The 20,384-nt window shown below is 41.2% G+C and overlaps 1 protein-coding gene across 2 annotated transcripts in view; it reads left to right on the top strand.

Moving 5' to 3' along the window:
* Positions 1-20,384, top strand: part of igsf21a (immunoglobin superfamily, member 21a) — a 266,508-nt gene that overhangs the window by 220,084 nt on the left and 26,040 nt on the right. For both annotated transcript variants that reach the window (XM_014166637.3, XM_014166636.3), the window contains exons 5-6: positions 3,853-3,968; positions 16,720-17,215. In XM_014166637.3, the coding sequence (XP_014022112.1) occupies positions 3,853-3,968; positions 16,720-17,215 (612 nt within the window). The remainder of the gene's footprint in view (positions 1-3,852; positions 3,969-16,719; positions 17,216-20,384) is intronic.

The following is a 20,384-nucleotide window of genomic DNA, read 5'->3' as shown; positions in this document are numbered from 1 at the left end:
AGTTGTATTTGGAGCTTGTGACAAATAATATTTTATTTGATATGATTTGATCTGTGGGCACCTGTACGTTGTTCACCATTGTTGTTGCTACAAGGTGGAACTGGTTCTGAAGTAATCACGTGATCATCGAAGGATCATCTAGTGGCCTACATAGATCCACCTCCACATCCGTGTTCTTCAAAAACATTATGCAGAAAGTGGTACCACTTAGATAGGCATTTTTGGTGGGGGGTTTCCTTTACTATGGGCATTGGTTTATTTCTGAATGGTTGTATTTAATTGCTTACTTGAGATTGCTGTTTATCTAAATTCTTGAAAGAAATTACTCAATAATAATATAATAATATATTAATAATAATTTGTCTCTGAAAATACTGGTGCATATTCATTTCTGTCACGTTCTGACCAGTAAAGGGGTCATTTGTTATTGTAGTTTGGTCAGGACGTGGCAGGGGGTATTTGTTTTATGTGGTTCGGGGTGTGTGTTTATGTAGAGGGGTGTTTGTTTAGAGTTTCCGGGGTTTTGGTCTATGTTCTATGTTAGTGTATTTCTATGTTCAGTCTAGTCTGTTTAGTTTATTGGGATTGGGCCTTCAATTGGAGGCAGCTGTTCCTCGTTGCCTCTGATTGAAGGTCCTATGTATAGGGGTGTGTTTGTTATGGGAATTGTGGGAGGTTGTTTGTGCACTGCTATGTTTAGCCTGCATTACTGTTTAGCTGTCGTTCGTTTTTTTCGTTTTGTTGTTTTTGTATAGTGTGCGTCAATAAAGATGAGCAATCACGTACCCGCTGCATTTTTGATCCACTTCCTACGACGGCCGTTACAATTTCTGGATAAGCACCCAGCTTTATTTGATTATATACACCATTTTTGTATTTAACCTTTATTTAACTAGGCAAGTCAGTTAAGAACAAATTCTTATTAACAATGACGGCCAAAGAACAATGGGTTAACTGCCTTGTTTCAGGGTAGAACGACAGATAATTAATTTGTCAACTCGGGGATTCGATCTAGCAACCTTTTGGTTACTGTTCGGTTAATGCTCTAACCACTAGGCTACCTGCCACCCTGTAAATCTATGGTTACAAATGCATGATTTATTAACAAGCCTGAGTAATGTGCACGTATCCAGTTTAAATATTCATAGGAATATTAATGTATGTTTCCCACTCCTCAATAATAACTTTATACAAAGGTTACATTGTAGCACCAATTGCCACTTACAGGGAGGAGATACAGTATGTTACTCAAATTAGATCATATGGACACTTCGAGTCAGAACGCCCTACAGTCTGATAAGTAGCTTATCACCATCAATGGCAGAGAGCTGTTATGGATATTATTGAGTCCAATTTTACACAGGAGGTTCATTTGTCAAGAAGGTAATTTGTCTGTGATTTTGAGCAAGCCAAAGGACAACACCTCTAACAATCTCTTGGGAGACTGAAACAAACGAGAGGCCATGCATACATTTGGACTGATTACTTTGGGACCCCTTAGCACATGATTAAAAACGTACAAATCCATTAAATAGTTATCACTAAATTACTTTCAGTGAAGAGAAGCCAAGAATGACCTAGGTGACCTTCTCCTTTTGTCCTTTCTCCCTCGAACCCTGGAGATGTGGACTTGAGACCTGCACGCTGAGTAAAAGGGGATGTTGGGAGTATGCCTTGTTCACACACTGTCTACAGAGCACTAAATCCCTTAATTAGCAGGCCTGGGAGAGCAGTCCCCAGGGAGCTCTGTTAAACGTGGTCCTGCTCCACACACTCTCCAATCCCATTTGCAGTTATTTTTTTTAAGACATCAGGATAATGGTGCTTGAGGGTGTGTAGAGGAAGCGGTAGGAGGGAGAGGGGGGGTTGGACAGTTAGTGGTATAAACCGTTCTGTAGAGTTGACTGAGAAGGGAAAATAAATTGTTTTCCACTTTAATGTTATATTTCTTTAGAGTTGATAGATTTAGGAGATGGGGCTGTATCTTTGAAGACTGACCTTGTCCTAGCCAATAAGTTCAGAGCAGAGTTTTTTTCATACACTCTTTCAAATGTAGTGGTTGATAAGATTAATATCCTGGATTTGAGAGCCTTTGTCCTTTTGATTCTCCTCCCAGGCCTTCTCTCAAATGTCCTTTCAAACACGCTTTGCCTTTGTATTTAATGCAGTGATAAATATTGCTACTGAGGCTGTAGCAGTCAGGATGCACAGCCACAAAGTTAAGCAGCATGTGCACAACACTAGAATGTGAAGCTTTACATGTACAGAGAATAGGCAGAAATGTTCAATATTATTTGTGTTTAACAGCATTGAGGCCTGGTCTCTCTGGCTGGTCTATCCAGTTGTGCTCAGGTTTTTCATTTCTTTTGACAAACCTCAGCTGTCATTGACATCCTCTTCAAAGTGTAAAAGATTACTCTGCCCTGGATTTCTTACACAAGGGGATATTGTTTCTTAATTAATATGAAATGAGTTGGTCACTGTTCTCGTGTGTCTAGAAAACTTAGCTGCTATAGCTTTTCCGCTTACCACATTTTACAAGTGTTTTTACACGCAGAAGAAATTCTAGTTTCAATCTGGAAATGGAATGAAGATTAAGAGGAATTGTGAAATGCAGAAAGAGGAAAAAAGCCAATTGAGAACTGATTAGATAAATGTATGGCTACTGTACATTTAATGTTAGGCTCTACTGTTAGCCCTGGCCATCTACACCTGTGATGCCTCTAACAACTAATCATGCTCCTGTTTGAGACTCTGTTAGACAGCTAATAGAGTTTTCTAATATTAATTTCCAGCCATACGTCCTGCATCAATAAGCAATTAAGAGGTGTGGAAACGAAAGGCACTCCGGCCAGCAGACGTTTTCCCCCTTCGTTTTAATCAATTAATCGCTTTGGCATCTTTGTTTGAAACCCCCAAATGGATTTAGACGTAAAAGTGACACATGAAACGGCTCTATTCCCAGGCCAGCCCTACTGATGTGGGATCTTATCAATTGAGAGATTCATGGTGGAACTCCCACTGGGCTCTCTTTTAACCCTCTCCCCTGGTTTCACACACTGTTTCTATTTCCTATAAAGGCTCAGAGAAGTCAAACGGACCAGAACAGTGCTACTGCCGCATTCTGCTTCCTTTACACCGGGTGTGAAGGGAAATTCACAGGAAGTGTTTCATGTGATAATATAGCAGACAGAATATCTAATGCCACCCACGAGAATGCAGCAACTGGGAAAGCATTAAACATTCAGAGTAGCAAGGAAATGCAGATGTCGTAGACTTAGACATCCTCCTCAACTGATGTTGTCACTGTGACAGCCATCTGAATTTACATAGTGTTTCATTCGTCCATTTATTCAACTCAACCCCTTTTCACATGCCTGGTCATCCACTTCTATATCAGCCTTGATTGATTTGTTATTGATTTACACATTCAGTGAAAGGTTGCTATCTTAGGAACTTGCATTCAAAAAAGCATCACCAGTGTATTGTAACATGTATCACATGTTAAGCATCTAATTTGATGTGGGGTCTATTTCCTTTTTCCTCAGGTTAACTCCCATTGCTCCACTCTGCTGTGAAGTCGTGTTCACATGTTTTCCTTTTGCAGTGACAAGCTTGTAGGTTTCCCCTAAGACAGCCAGACGATAGACTGCTGATACTGTATGATATGCATGAGCTCCGCTCCACATCTTCAACCAGCCCCATTGGACCACAGGATCCCCACAGGATCCCCTGTGTGCATAGGGCCCTAGCCAACAGCCCTGCTTTATGACACAAAAAATCCTGAGCACAGTGTCAATGCGTTTAGCTGTCATGAGTTGTTGGCTAACCTGTCCTTTTCTCTTTCCACAGCACCTCCAAACAACATCTCAGTTTCGGCAGAGAACTGTCCAGCTCCATTCAGCCGGTACCAGGCCCAGAACTTCACTCTGCTGTGCACTGCAAAGGGAGGCAAACCTGCACCTTCGGTGAGTCACACATTTAGGCACTTGAACATGCTATACAGTGCACATACAGTGCAGTATATATAGGGCCAGACACACATATGACTTGGAGCCAATTCACTGTTAACAATCATTCTGAAAGGTTCCAGTCATGTGTACCCCACTGCATTGAGCCATGACCACAGTCACGGTTGAAGCATACAGTATGAGGAAAAGTAGTTGTAGAGGGGGATGTTTGAAGAGATACATTTCTTTGGAAGAGTTTGACTTGTGAATCATAATTACTACAAATACACCAGGCAACGTAATCATTAGAGATTATTTGAAAAAATATCATCCAGAGACAGATGTGTCGTCTGAGTTAGGATCATTAATCTTATCACAAAGTGAATCATTAATAATGATTGTACCAGGAATTGCCATTAGACATCGTAATGTCCCCCAATGCTATTCCCTCAACTTTTTGAGATGGCAGACAGGGTATTAGAGATAGCTGAATCCTCATGCTCCTCTGACTTCTAGCATATGAGCTGCTTGAGTGACGCCACTCGCTGTTCATCCCTACTGGTCTATTAATCATGGTCCACGGGTGTATCATAATGTATTCCAGATCCATCTCACAGCTTATCTCCTGCAATTATGAACCCAGTGAGAGGTGAATACAAGGTGAACATGATTTCCGTCTCTCAGGTACTGACTGACTGGTTATATAAAGCCACATGAGTACATTCCATGGTCTTCCTAGCACTCTGGTATAAGGATCCCACAGTCATTACACTCCTGCACTGCTGGACTTCTCTACCAACCTTGTTGGAGGAAATGAGATAGATCTGAAAGGCCATCTCTCCAAATATTTCTGTACTCTGTTCATTAGACTCCCTGAGTAGCCCTGGTAATAGGGAGAATCAACTCATGTGTCACGGCTGTTTGAAGGAGCGGACCAAGATGCAGCGTTTTCGTAATTCCACATATTTATTAAAAGTGAAACTGAATGCAATACAATAACTTGAAAATCCAAAACAAACCGTGACACAGAGAGGACGACATACTACTCAAAAGACAATAACCCACAAACAACATGCCGAAACACCCCTACTAAATATGACCTCCAATCAGAGGCAACGAGGACCAGCTGCCTCCAATTGAAGGTCAACCCAATAAACCCCAACCTAGAAATAGACAAACTAGAACTACAACATAGAAATAGAAAACATAGAACAAACACAAAAACACCCCCGTCACGCCCTGACCACTCTATCATAGAAAGTAACAACTTATATTGGTCAGGACGTGACATCATGCAATCGGTTAGAAATTTGCTTTCAGAGATGGCGATGACTCATCAAATCACTGATGCTTCTACAGATTTGGTCAGACTGTAATCTTCTGTCTAAATACATAGAGAAGGTAGTATAAAGGGTAAATGCTGACTATGCGTGGCCATTATTTGCTCTTCCTGCTCAGTAGCAAATATCAAATATCAAATCAAATGTTATTGGTCAAATGCACATGGTTAGCAGATGTTACTGCGAGTGTAGCGAAATGTTTATGCTTCTAGATCCGACAGTGCAGCAGTATCTAACAGGTATTATCTAACAATTTCCACAACAAAACCTAATACGCACAATCTAGTAAAGGAATGGGATAAGAATATATAAGTATAAAATATACAGATGAGCAGTGACAGAGCGGCTAAGATGTAATAGATAGTAAATAATAGATATTGAAGGATACAGTATACATGATATACTAATGAGATGAGTAATACGAGATATGTAAACATTCTTAAAGTGGCATTATTAAAGTTGTAACGGGCATCGTAAGGATTGGACCAAGGTGCAGCGGGAACATGTATACTCATCTTCTTTATTAAATTAAAAGAAGGAAAAACAAACAAATCACGTATACAAAACAACAAACGACACTAACAGTCCTGTCAGGTGCACAGACACAAAACAGGAGACAACTACCCACAAATCCCATAGGAAAAACACCCCTCTTAAATAAGACCTTCAATTAGAAGCAACGAGGAGCAGCTGCTTCCAATTGAAGGTCAACCCCATTAACTAAACATAGACATAGAAAGACTAGAACTAACATAGAAAAACATAACATAGAACATACACCAAAAACCCCGGAACACTCTAAACAAACACCCCTCTTACATAAGAACATAGCCCACATCCCCCGAAACACTCTAAACAAACACCCCCTGCCACGTCCTGACCAAACTACAATAACAAATAACTCCTTATACTGGTCAGAACGTGACAAAAGTGACTAGTGTTCCGTTTATTAACCTGTTGAGGACAGACGTTCCGCTAGCGGAACCCTGTTCCGCCTGCGGAACCCCTAGCCAACAGCCAATGGCATCGCACGGTGCTAAATACAAAACCAACTAAAATACCACAATTCAATTTTCTCAAACAATCAACTATTTTACACCATTTTAAAGATAAGACTCTCGTTAATCTAACCACATTGTCCGATTTCAAAAAGGCTTTACAGTGAAAGCAAAACATTAGATTATGTTAGGAGAGTACATAGACACAAATAATCACACAGCTGTTTTCCAAGCAAGCATATATGTCACATAAACCCAAACCACAGCTAAATGCAGCACTAACCTTTGATGATCTTCATCAGATGACACTCCTAGGACATTATGTTATACAATACATGCATGCATGTTTTGTTCAATCAAGTTCATATTTATATCAAAAACCAGCTTTTTACATTAGCATGTGACGTTCAGAACTAGCATACCCACCGAAAACTTCCGGTGAATTTACTAAATTACTCATGATAAACGTTGACAAAATACATAACAATTATTTTAAGAATTATAGATACAGAACTCCTTTATGCAATCGCTATGTCCGATTTTAAAATAGCTTTTTCGGCGAAAGCACATTTTGCAATATTCTGAGTACATAGCTCAGCAATCACGGCTAGCTATTTTGACATCCGCCAACTTCGGGGTCACCTAAACTCAGAATTACTGTTAGAAAAATTGGATTACCTTTGCTGTTCTTTGTCAGAATGCACTCCCAGGACTTCTACTTCAACAACAAATGTTGTTTTGGTTCCAAATAATCCATAGTTATATACAAATACCTCCATTTTGTTTGTGCGTTCAGGTCACTATCCGAAGGGTGACGCGCGAGCGCATTTCGTGACAAAAAATTCAAAATATTCCATTACGATACATAGAAGCATGTCAAACACTGTTTAAAATCTATTTTTATGCTATTTTTCTCGTAAAATAGCGCTAATATTCCAAACGGACAACGTTGTATTCATTCAAAGGCTGAAAGAAAAAAATGGAGAAGTCTCGTGACCGTGCATCTCCAGTCTCACTGTCCCCAGGCTGACGACTTACAAACTCTGCTGCTGTACTTTGCCCAGAGACAGCAGACACCCCATTCCACTTTCTGGCGGCTTTAGAGAGCCAATGGAAGCCTTAGAAAGTGTCACGTTACAGCACAGATGCTGTAATGTTGATAGAGATGCAACAGAAGGACAACAAATTGTCAGACAGGGCACTTCCTGTATGGAATCTTCTCAGGTTTTGGCCTGCCATATGAGTTCTGTTATACTCACAGACACCATTCAAACAGTTTTAGAAACTTTAGAGTGTTTCTATCCAAATCTACTAATTATATGCATATTCTAGTTTCTGGGCAGGAGTAGTAACCAGATTAAATCGGGTACATTTTTTTATCCGGCCGTGAAAATACTGCCCCCTATCCCAAAGAAGTTAAAGTGGCCAATGATATCAAGTCTATAGGTAGGCAGCCGCGTCTCTGTGCAAGTGGTGGCTGTTTAACAATCTGATGGCTTTGAGATAAAAGCTATTTTTCAATCTCTCTGTCTCAGCATTCATGCACTTGTACTGACCACGCCTTCTGGATGGAAACGTGGTGAACAGGCAGTGGCTCGGGGGGGGGGGTTATTGTCCTTGATGATCTTTTTTGCCTTCCTGTGACATCGGGTGCTGTGGGTGTCCTGGATAACAGGTAGTTTGCCCCCGGTGATGCGTTGTGCAGACAGCACCACCCACTGGAGAGCCCTGCGGTTGTGGGCAGTGCAGTTGCCGTACCAGGCGGTGATACAGCCCGACAGGATGCTCTCAATTGTGCACCTGTAAAAGTTAGTGAGGGTTTTCGGTGACAAGCCACATTTTTTCAGCCTCCTGAGTCATTTACATTTACAGTCATTTACAACACTAACACTGTTTTTCTGATCAATTTGATGTTATTTTAGTGGACAAAAAATGTGCTTTTCTTTCAAAAACAAGGACATCTCGAAGTGACCACAAACTTTTGAACGGTAGTCTCGTGTTTAAGCCGTTGAATTGCGGCTCCACTTGGTCTCTGTACTGACACTTTGCTTGTTTTATTGCCTTACGGAGGGAATAACAACACTGTTTGTATTCGGCCATGTTTCCAGTCGCTTTGCCATGGTTAAATGCAGTGGTACGTGCTTTCAGATTTACAATATGCTAATCATTATAGAAGGCTACTAGATTAATCACAGAGATTGATTCGATTGGGCTTGTTAATTTACTTTATGCCCTAACATATCCCGTTAAAACCTACTGAGGTCATTTTTACCCTTCAGTTTACATACACCTTAGACAACTACATTTAAACTCAGTTTTTCACAATTCCTGACATTTAATCTTAGTAAAATGTCCCTGTCTTAAGTCAGTTAGGATCACCACTTTATTTTAAGAATGTGAAATGTCAGAATAATAGTAGAGAGAATGATTTATTTCAGCTTTTATTTCTTTCATCACATTCACAGTGGGTCAGAAGTTTACATACACTCAATTTGTATTTGGTAGCATTGCCTTTAAATTGTTTAACTTGGGTCAAACGTTTCGGGTAGCCTTCCACAAGCTTTGCACAATAAGTTGGGTGAATTTTGGCCCATTCCTCCTGACACAGCTGGTGTAAATGAGTCTGGTTTGTAGGCCTCCTTGCTCGCACACACTTGTTCAGTTCTGCCCACAAATTTTCTATAGGATTGAGGTCAGGGCTTTGTGATGGCCACTCCAAAACCATGACTATGTTGTCCTTAAGCCATTTTGCCACAAATTTGGAAGTATGCTTGGGGTCATTGTCCATTTGGAAGACCAAGCTTTAACTTCGTGACTGATGTCTTGAGATGTTGCTTCAATATATCCACATAATTTTCCTCCCTCATGATGCCATCTCTTTTGTGAAGTGCACCAGTTCCTCCTGCAGCAAAGCACCCCCACAACATGATGCTGCCACCCCCGTGCTTCACGGTTGGGATGGTGTTCTTCGGCTTGCAAACACCCCCTTTTTCCTCCAAACATAACGATGGTCATTATGGCCAAACTGTTCTATTTTTGCTTCATCAGACGAGAGGACATTTCTCCAAAAAGTACAATCTTTGTCCCCGTGTGCAGTTGCAAACCGTAGTCTGGCTTTTTTATTGGCGTTTTGGAGCAGTGGCTTCTTCCTTGCTGAGCGGCCTTTCAGGTTATGTCGATATAGGACTTGTTTTACTGTGGATATAGATACTTTTGTACCTGTTTCCTCCAGCACCTTCACAAGGTCCTTTGCTGTTGTTCTGGGATTGATTTGCACTTTTCACATTAAAGTACGTTCATCTCTAGGAGACAGAACGTGTCTCCTTCTTGAGCGGTATGACGGCTGTGTCCTCCCATGGTGTATATACTTGTGTACTATTGTTTGTACAAATGAACATGGTACCTTCAGGCGTTTGGAAATTGCTCCCAAGGATGAACCAGACTTGTGAAGGTCTTCACATTCTTTTCTGAGGTCTTGGCTGATTTCTTTTGATTTTCACATGATGTCAAGAAAAGAGGCACTGAGTTTGAAGGTAGGCCTTGAAAACATCCACAGGTACACCTCCAATTGATTCAAATGATGTCAATTAGCCTATCAGAAGCTTCTAAAGCCATGACATCATTTTCTGGAATTTTCCAAGCTGTTTAAAGGCACAGTCGACTTAGTGTATGTAAACTTCTGACCCACTGGAATTGTGATACAGTGAATTATGAATGAAATAATCTGTCTGTAAACAATTTTTGGAAAAATTACTTGTGGCATTCACAAAGTAGATGTCCTAACCGACTTGCCAAAACTATAGTTTGTTAACAAGAAATTTGTGGAGTGGTTGAACAATGAGTTTTAATGACTCCAACCTAAGTGTATGTAAACTTCCGAATTCAACTGTATGTATCATTCAACCGATTCATTAAATAACCTTTGAACTTTTGTTTAACTGTTAGGCTGTGGGAAATTAGACAAGAATCCTGCCTTTTTATACTGAGTATTATTTAATCCCATCTCTTTAAAAATAAATAATCACTAAGCCAGCCCAAGCATAGATCAGGGACTCAATACAAAAGCACTCAGAGGTTCAAGCATTAAGAGGAGGCAAGTAACATTCATGTTACGTTTTTCTGGATAACGATCGAGAGGTATGAGTGGGCAGATAGAGTTATGAGGCGGAAACTGGTTGACCAGGAGAGTCGTCTCCAAGGAAATGTAACCATTTCAGTCAAAGCAACTGTGCTTGAAATACTGTATGAATAATGTGTCTGGGTTTGTAACATGGCTAAGCTATGATTCTAAGTAGTGGAGAAGAATTGTGTTGACTCCAGAAGACGTTGTAATGCCTCTGTGGAGAGTTAATCACCCTGCCAGAATTGCCCAGTGCTGTAGGACTAAATCAAAACTCAATAAACAAATTTTGACAGTGTTCAGAGATAGATTTTATAACAGGAGTGTCTCTCGACTCCTCAATCCTGCACATGTCTCTTTTTAATCTCCTTAAAGATCTAGTGCTGTGGTCCAGTGGATGAAAGCATTAATAATAATAAAAGTCAAATAAGAAGAAATCACCAGCATAGTATTTCCAATGTTTGCATACTTTTTATGTGCACATTAGAAACTAACCAGAGGAAAACATAAGGATCTCACATGGTACTGTCCAGTACCTTTTAGGGCACATGTGTGGATAAAGAGAGTAATGGTACATTTTTGTACCCAACATTTTGAATATGAAGGTACAATAATCACACTCTCAAGAAAGGGGTAAGGTGTGAAGCTACATTTCTGTTTCCAAGGGTACAAATGTATTTTGTTTACCCCCAGTACCCACCATAAGGTACAGTGGCACATGTTTTGCCACATACAAGAAACGGCTTTGTCACTGAGTTGGTACCCTTTGTACCATAATCATTATCATATTTCCTAGAATGCTCTACTGCACGTAGATGTTTTATAATTGTTTTTAATATCTGCGTTTTTACATGTACATTGATTGATTGATTAATCTTATGCTACACAAAGATAAACAACTTACATTTTTCTAAACTAATCTAAACTAATCTAATCAGATTTTATGCACCCATTACTGAAATAGTTGTTCCAGTTTAAATGGTTTAAGTAGTCTCCTCACAATGTTCCTAATCCCGGCAGTCATTATGAATGAGGGTTGCAGGTGAATAAAAATTCCAACTGTTGGATATCCTAATTCTGGCTGGATTCCAGTAGGAATTACATATCACTTTGCAAGCAGTATAATGCAACTTGCAAGCAGGGTTGCAAAATGCTGGTAACTTTCTCAAATTTCCCAGGTTTTCCAGAATTCCCTTTTGGAAGATTCCTGAAATTGAGAGGGAATAAGCAGGAAATCCATCAACCAGGATTTCTTGAAAATCGGGGTATCTTGCAACCCCACTTGTAGGCCTGATGTGCCTGAAATGGAATGAATTCAACAACTCTACAATTCACTCAAAGGCAAGGCACACTGGGAAACTATATTGGAGGCATGGCTTAGTGTGGCCGTGGCAGTTCATTATTTTTGTGTTGTACCTGTTTAAGTGGTCTATGGTGGAGGTACATTTTGTCACTTACTAGGAACATCCCACTGGGCACACGCTGGTTGAATCAGCGTTGTTTCCATCTCATGTTGAACCAACGTGGAATATATGTTGAATTGACATCTGTGCCCAGTGGGATATGGCTTTGTCACTGTGGGGGTTGACCAGTTCCTACCTCAGATATGAACTGGGGGAAATGATGTTCCTATAACTAAAGGTACAAAGGATGACCATACAGGATACAAACCAAGTGACAAGCAGTTATTCTCCTTTAAGAACAAATCTAAACCTTTTTTTCTGAGAGAATACTGAATTGGCCTGGGTTTTGTGACTGCAACTTCAAACGCCTTTCTGCCTTTTGATGACACTAATTTGCTCTTTGTCAGTGCTGTTGCCTGGCATCTTATTACAAAACTAGCTGTTGTCAGCTCTATTTTCTGTCATATCTTTGCAAGCCCAGTCTTAGATGCTTTTCTAAATGTTTATCAAAGCATGTTCTGTGTTTATACAAACGCCATTTAACTGGTCAACAGTTTTGGTTAGCCTACATCCTTTCACATTGCAGCTTATGTGCTCAGCCACCATTTGTTTCTAGGCAGGAGTTTTTTAGGTTGAGGCCAGTGGTGTAGTGGAGGGTAAATGCAAGTAAACAGTTTACCCATAATTTGCAGAAAACACATGTATTCTTTCACTGCAACCAACGATCGTTTTACCCACATATTTCTGTACCACTACATCACTGGTTGAGACAAAATGTAACACGTAAGCGTAATCAATGGCTGTATACAAAGAGCTGTGCACTGACTGTGCATTCCTTTCTTTCACCAGTTATTCACCAGAACGCTTCATTTGTCTGCTTGTAGCTTATTATACAAGGAACAAGCGTGTTGTTGTCACTAGGTACTGTAGAAGGTGCATCATCTTCCGTTTTAGATACTTTTAACAAGCTATTCACATAATAGTAATAGTTCTCATGACATCCATTACAGAATCCTCAGAGCACAAGTAACCATTGATTGAAAACGGGAAGGATAATGACGGCTAATAATGAGAGATGATTAAGCTTCTTTCTCTTTCACTGTCTCACTCTCATGTGCTCTCTCTCTCTATCTCTCACCTTCTGACAGCACAATGATTCATTGTGGCAACATTAAGGTATATTTGAGCCATTGAGTGAAGAGAACGGGTTATTGTTACTAGGGTTGCAAAGGGAGGGTATATTACTGGAAACCTTCAGTTTGCCAGTTAATTACCAGAATTTGGGTATTTTTCAAGGATTGTATGTAATCTATAACAATACATCTAGCGGCCCTTTTGGGTACTTATTATTTTTACAGGTGTCTGTAATTCCATCTTTTTATTTAACTAGGCAAGTCAGTTAAGAACAAATTCTCATTTACCATGACAGCCTACCCCAACCAAACCCTAACGTGCGCCGTCCTATGGGACTCCAAACACAGCCGGTTCTGATACAGCCCAGGATTGAACCAGGGTCTGTAGTGACGCCTTTAGCACTGAGATGCAGTGCTTTAGACCGCTGCGCCACTCAGGAGCCCTTTCTGGCCCTCTTTGTGGCCTCATCACATGCAAAATATATGAAATAGTTAAATAAGATGACTTTCAAATAAAAAATAGAATGACAGAGCTGTAAAACAATATCCTAAATATAAAGCATCAACTTAGTGAATACCATTGGTGTTTAATATGAGGGTTTCAGCATGAAATATTTATATATATTTTTTTACACTTTTATTTATTTTAGTATGTATTTGTAGTAAATGTTTTGGCATCAAACTGGTAGCAGTTGTGAAAAAAGTAAAATGTTGGAAGAGTTCAGAGTTAATTGAAAATAAAAGTTTTTTTCATTAATTAGGCTATTTTCTCTTGAACCATATGGTCTATCTACAGACACTCATGTACAATATGGACACAGATATACAAAATTAATACTATGTATATATATATATATATTTTTTTTTAAAGTTATTAAAGTATAAATTACCAAAGTTATGATAGATTGCCATAGATTGTCTGTTAATTACCAAAATTACTGAAGATTCCAGTAACTTTGGTAAGGTACCGGTAGCTTTGCAACGCTAATTGTTATGTTTCAAATGAGCTTTGGAGTCGAGGTGTTAGGGCCAAGGGGTTAAGGCTGGCACTATCTGAAGTGCAGGTGCTTTTCATCAATGTCTATTCACAGGCGGAATGCAGAGCCTACCTCATGTCGCACGCACCAGCTTAATTTCACCACCACCAATGCATTGTGCTTTGGCGGGCGTTCAGAATGACTTCCTTGTTTGTTTGTCGAAGCTCTCTCGAATCCGACTGAAGCAGGTGGTGTGCTCTGGCTCTATTGTCTGAAGCATTTGGGGATGTAGAACAGAGGCGTGATTGATAATCACTTAATTCCACTGTGAAGGACCATGCATAAAGACCATTGAAAACCACAAACAGCTTCTCATTACAGCACAGCTACCACTGCCCACTGTCTAAATTACAGCCAGCAACAAGACTCATATGCTGACCCCCAAAAAAGTAGCCTGCTCAAGACATCTCTATAACAGTGGGGTTTTCATTGCCTTGAGCATGCTGATTAGGCCTAACCTAAAGTAAGTGAAAACTGGACGGTTAGGTATTTTAGGTAGGTGGATCAGTTTGACTTGTGAATATGAAGATATCAATTCCAATTTCTTCTACCTAAGGTGTATTTACAAATTTAAAGAAACGTTAAGATTAATCAGTGTATTTCTTTCATAATGTGACCGAGGATTTCATAAAAGGGAATGCATGAAATGTAACAAAAGGTATTTTTCCCACCACTATGTAGTAATCCATTCTCCATTGTAAGCTATGGGTATAGTAAACCAATAAAATACAGAATAATTCCTATTCAATCATTGAAACTATTTTTAAAGCCTTCTATCTCCCAGAGAGTACCGTCTATCACGTATATACAGTACGTGTGTGTGAATAATCCTGAATTATTGAACCACTTCAAGATAACATATATAAGAAAAGAAAATAATAATGGGATTGTATAGACATCTGTAATGATGCTCTCTCCCTGGCACCTGAGGTTCATATGATGCAAACCTCCAGGCCTTACACAAGGTATCCTCACTCTTACTATCTTGGAGTACATGCAGGGAAATTAGGGCATGCCAATGATTCCTTCGGTACAAAACAACCTTGAGAACAACAGTTTTCTCTGTCAAAATGTATAGTATTGTAATTAAAGAAAGTAGAAATAAACTGAATGTACAGTAGTATTAACCTTGGAGATCACTACACTTAGTTTTTACAGCATTGGCTGAGTCCTTGTGACTTACAATGGGTACAGCACTCACTTCATTGTTTGGGAAAGTAGGAGAGATAGTGCCCCACACTGGTCAGGAGTAGATACATAAGATGGGACTGCATCAAATGTGCCATTGCTTCTGCAAATCTTGATCATATTTCCCCTCTCTGAATAGGAATGACACATCATAGAGCTTGTCTTTGTTGTATGTTCTGGATCAAATCAAGGTGATTTATAGATTCAACTTCTTAAATGTCAATGCAGTCAGCCATTCCATCACCAGTGACATAATTAAATGCTTACAGCCCACACAATTTTTTCCGAAGAGCAAACAAGCACAAGTTCATTACACTATCCTGTTTCTCCACATTTCTTAGCAATTTGGTTTTCTACAGTACCCAAACAAAATGATGATTTATTGTGCAGGTAGGTAGTACAGAAGGTAATGGTGGGAGTAAGGTCGATGATTAGCTGATACTCTAGAGTTGTGAAAGTTGTTAAACGGAGTCAGTTTAGGAGGCGTTGAGGTCAGTACATACCAGAACCTATAGTGCTCTTAATCTCCCTTGATGTTTCAGGTATAGGCCTACACAGTGCAGTCAACACAGCACTGATTAGTTGGTTTATATTCAAGGCTCTGTATTTTTATTTGTGTTACTACTGTACAATATACACTGTAGTACTACTGTATTATCTTGTTACTTGCATGGATACTGTACATGCATTGTTGTGCTACACAAGGAGATATAGTACACCATATGGAGGAGTCAGTTTAATCCCTTGATCGTTGTTTAACCAATGGCTGTGGACTGTCTATGATGTGCTGTAGCTGAAGGCCTATAAACCTGAAAGTGTTGTGTTCATGTTAGGAAGAGTGTTGGTTGTCTGTTTTCTCCCTATTGTTCACATGGAGCCATGCAGAGTCAATCCCCAGGAGCATGGCCTTACGTCACAGTTGTTTACACAAATTACTGCTATTTACACAGCAGAGTGAAAAGCCCCTGAGGTGGCGCCAAATCAAAGCATGCCTCAACAATCCCCTTTTACAGAAAATCGAAACATTGGCGTAAAATGTACAATATAGGGTAACGATACTTTGTTCTCGTGCAAATTGGTTCCAAATGTCCAAAGGTCCTGTAACTGACTGCGGATGACATTTTTCTCTTCAAATAAAGAAAAGTGAAAATCAAAAATCACGGTATGAGTAGGGAGCTTCACAACTAGCGATGCCAAGGGCAGTAGCTCTGCATCCTGATTTTAAAGCTAATATCTGGAGGTTATGTGTTAAAATAGGAGCTTGAATTTCCTGTCAAGAGATTAACCAGCCGGAGATCATTATATCCTCATGATGTAAGGAAACTCCTGTAATATCATTGAAAATCCCTGCTGAACACCAGCACCGAGCAAACCCCTGACACATCTCCTCTTCACCAGCTCACTGGTGACTGAATAACCACATCCCATTATCACAACTTGAAGTTGTAATACGACAATTGGAAAGGATATACTGTAATTCAACCCTCTTTCCGCTTTTTTGTTTGTCTCTCGATCTCTCCCCCTCTCCCCTCGGTCTCTCTCTCTCTCAGGTGTACTTTAAGCGGGATGGAGAGTTGATAGAGGTGATATCCTACATCCACCCCTCAGCCGAGGACGGCGGTGGCTCAGCAGGGGTGCGGGGTGCCAGGCCACTCATCAGCAGAGACCTGGACGACACCAAGCTGCAGAGGTCCCTCTCCCTGTTGGACCCCGAGGGCCGGCCAGCCCGCATGTTCACCGAGAGCCCTGAGCATCGTTGGACCCCGGGCCAGCACACCCAGGGTCGGCAGCAGAAGGAGCAGCCCAGCCCTGCCACGGAGATCATTCCAGAGACAGTTGTGAGCCGGGAGTTCCCTCGCTGGGTCCAGAGCACTGACCCACTCTACTACTTCAGCCACACTCACATCTCCCAGAGTGATGGCTCTGTGCTGGTGCAGGCCAGACTCACCTGGACCCTTAACCCCCAGCTGGACAATGACGCCATGTTCAGCTGTGAGGTCAAGCACCCAGCACTGTCCATGCCCATGCAGACAGAGGTCACACTGGGTGAGTACAACAGAAATATCGCACCCCTAACCCACTCCTCTCTCCTTGTTTCCCCATCGCCGTACTCAATCTCTGAGCCTCCTTATGTGTCCCTCACAAATCTACTCAGAACAACACTGATTTCCATTTGATGCTTAATTGTGTAGTGACTGACAAGGCAATTAATCGAGCTGTCTGTTGCTAAATTGAGTTAACTCACAACCGTTATTGAAGAAGTCAACCTGAATTAAGGAAGTCAAATGAGAATTTATACACAATCAGCCACGTGATGTCCTGTATTGGAGGAGGTTCTTGGAGGAGGCGATGCAGTGCTGATATGATAAACAGAAACATTACGTTTACTGAGAAAAGATTAAATGGTAGAGGGCGGAGTGTGGTGCAGTAAGGAGAAGCTGCTGCTGGTACAGGTACAATTTACACTCTGTGTGCACACTTAATTTCCTCAGAGCGCCAGATTTTCTCCTTCACACCTTTAGAGGGGCCTTCTCCTCCTGCTAGTTTCCCTTTCTCACCGTGGTGTGTTGATAGACATGGGGAGGCTCTAACCGCTCACCCTTTAACTGTGTGAAGCTTTTGGAGTTTTGCTGTTAGAACAACAACAACAGCGGAGCTAGAAAAACACTCAACCAACACAGAAGGACCAGTGTTTAGGGTCTATAAAGGATTTACAAATCATGGCTAACAAGTGCCTATGTGTCAGCCTGCATACTGCAAATAATACACATTCAATCTGTTTATAATTCTACCCTTGTATATTAAGTAACTTCCCAGTGAAAATCTCACATAAATTGTAGAAGAAGAAAAAAACACACAGACCATTTAAAAATGCTTGCTATATCCTCATAGAACATGATGTCATCTCCTTGTGGAGGATGAGCTGGCAAATCAGCAGTTTAGAGAAGGATGACCTGGTCAATTAGAGGTCTATTTACATGATTATATTTAATGACCGGTATTCACCCACACCATTCTGTTGTTGGGACGCACCCACACAATTCCATCACAAAAAAGCTGCTTGTTAACATACTTAATTGCAATTTTTTTGGAAGGAAAACTATTTCATAAGGATATACTGATATTATCTGTCTTGTCAAGACAGATTGCTGAAATTATGATTTCAACAGCCTCCTCTTTACTGTTGTTACATGTTGATGGTAAAAATACTCTGGACCCAGAGGGGTGTAGGCCCAGAGAAAGCCTTGCTAACAGTCAATGGCTTTCATATTTTGACAAGGTTTTTCTATGCTGTGATTCAAGCCATTAATTTACCAGTAGCTTTGTTCTTTATAGGGATGAAAACAGCTTCTCCAGACATTCCTCCTCACCACCCTGAGAGTCGAGAACAGAAATTGTGCATTTGTTGATTTTAATTGGAGTACACTTGAAATTCAAAGCATTCATAAACCTGCTTGGAGCAGACTGAACCTGGGGTAGTATGAGTGAGAGCTGCTGTTATAGAGTAGTAATAATAGCCAGTACATGTGTTGATAAACTGTAATAAATGTCACGTATGGTTAGAATTATGTCAACACTTCAAAACATTATCTCTAATATACGTATATCCTGGTTGGATGTAATAATCTAAAACTGGACACATTTTAAGTATTTCCCCCAGAACCTATCTTTTGATTATACAGTTTAATCCAGCTAATTGCTCCTGGGACCTGTCATCCACTCCTGTCCCTTGGCCCTGGCTTTCAGAGCTGTGTTTGGTGAGGAAATGAAAAGGAACCCTCTGGGCACGGACGTCAATTCAACGTCTATTCCACGTTTGTTCAATATAATTTCATAGCAATTACGTGGAAAGAACGTTGATTCAACCAGTGTGTGCTCAGAGGGAAGTTTTTGCACTGTCCATAGGTAATACATATTTAACTGATTTAATATCAAATCAAAGCTTATTGGTCACATACACAGATTTGAAGAAACTATCGCAGCTGCAGCAAAATGTTTGTTTCGAGCTCCAACAATGTGGTAGTATCAAGCAATAATAAAAATGTAAAAAAGAATACACACATAATCCAGAAAAATGTATTAATTAATTAACAAATATCAGAACGAGCAATGCCAGAGACCGGTGTGACGATCGTCATAAGGAGTAGACCAAGGTGCAGCGTGTTGAGTGCTCATGATAAATATTTATTTTTACTCAGAACACTAAAGCAAAAACAATAAACAAAGAAACACGAGCATCACGTTCTGCAGGCTTCACTGAGCAATACAAAAACAAGATCCCACAAATCCAGGTGGAAAAAAAACCCTTACGAGGACCAGCTGCCTCTAATTGGAGATCATCCCAAACAAACCCAACATAGAAATAGAAAACTAGAACCTAAACATAGAAATACAAAACATAGAAAAACACCCCCTGTCACACCCTGACCTACTCTACCATAAAAAATAACAGCTTATCATGGTCAGGACGTGACAGTACCCCCCCCAAAGGTGCAGACTCCGAATGCAACTAAAAAAACAAAAAACAAAAAAAACAAAAAGGGAGGGTAAGGAGGGTAACAAGTGTCTATGGCGGCTCTGGTGCAGTACCCAGAACCTTATCATCCAGCGAATCCTCCAGTAGAGGAGGCGGCTCTGGTTCGGGGCGTAACCCCGCTCCGCCCGCTGATCCCTCTGCTTCTGTGCCACCGGACCGTGCATCATCGCCGGAGGTTCCGGGCTGCGGGCTGCCGCTGGAGGTTCCGGGCTGCTGGCCGCCGCTGGAGGTTCCGGGCTGCGGGCCGCCGCTGGAGGTTCCGGGCTGCCGCTGGATGCTCCGGGCCGCGGGCCGCCGCAGGAGGCTCCGGGCCGCGGGCCGTCTCATGAGGCTCCGGACCATCTCAGGAGGCTCCGGGCCGGGGACCATCTCAGAAGGCTCCGGGCCGGGGACCTTCTCAGGAGGCTCCGGGCCGGGGACCGTCTCAGGAGGCTCCGGGCTGGGGACTGTCTCAGGGAGCTCTGGACTGGGAATGTGCACTGGAGGCCTGATGCGTGGAGCCGGGACAGGTGGCACCAGACTGGTGACACACATTTTAGGGCGAATGCGAGGAGCAGGCATAGGACGTACCGGGTTGTTGAGACGTACTGGAGACCTGGTGTGTATAGCCGGTATCAATTGTTCCGGAACTTCCACACACTTCTCAGGATGAGTACGGGGAGCTGACTCAGGTGGCAC

The sequence above is a fragment of the Salmo salar genome, chromosome 22 (genome assembly GCF_965601325.2).
Source record: "Salmo salar chromosome 22, fSalSal1, whole genome shotgun sequence".
Classification (NCBI taxonomy): Eukaryota; Metazoa; Chordata; class Actinopteri; order Salmoniformes; family Salmonidae; genus Salmo; species Salmo salar.
This window is presented reverse-complemented; position numbering and strand designations above follow the sequence as displayed.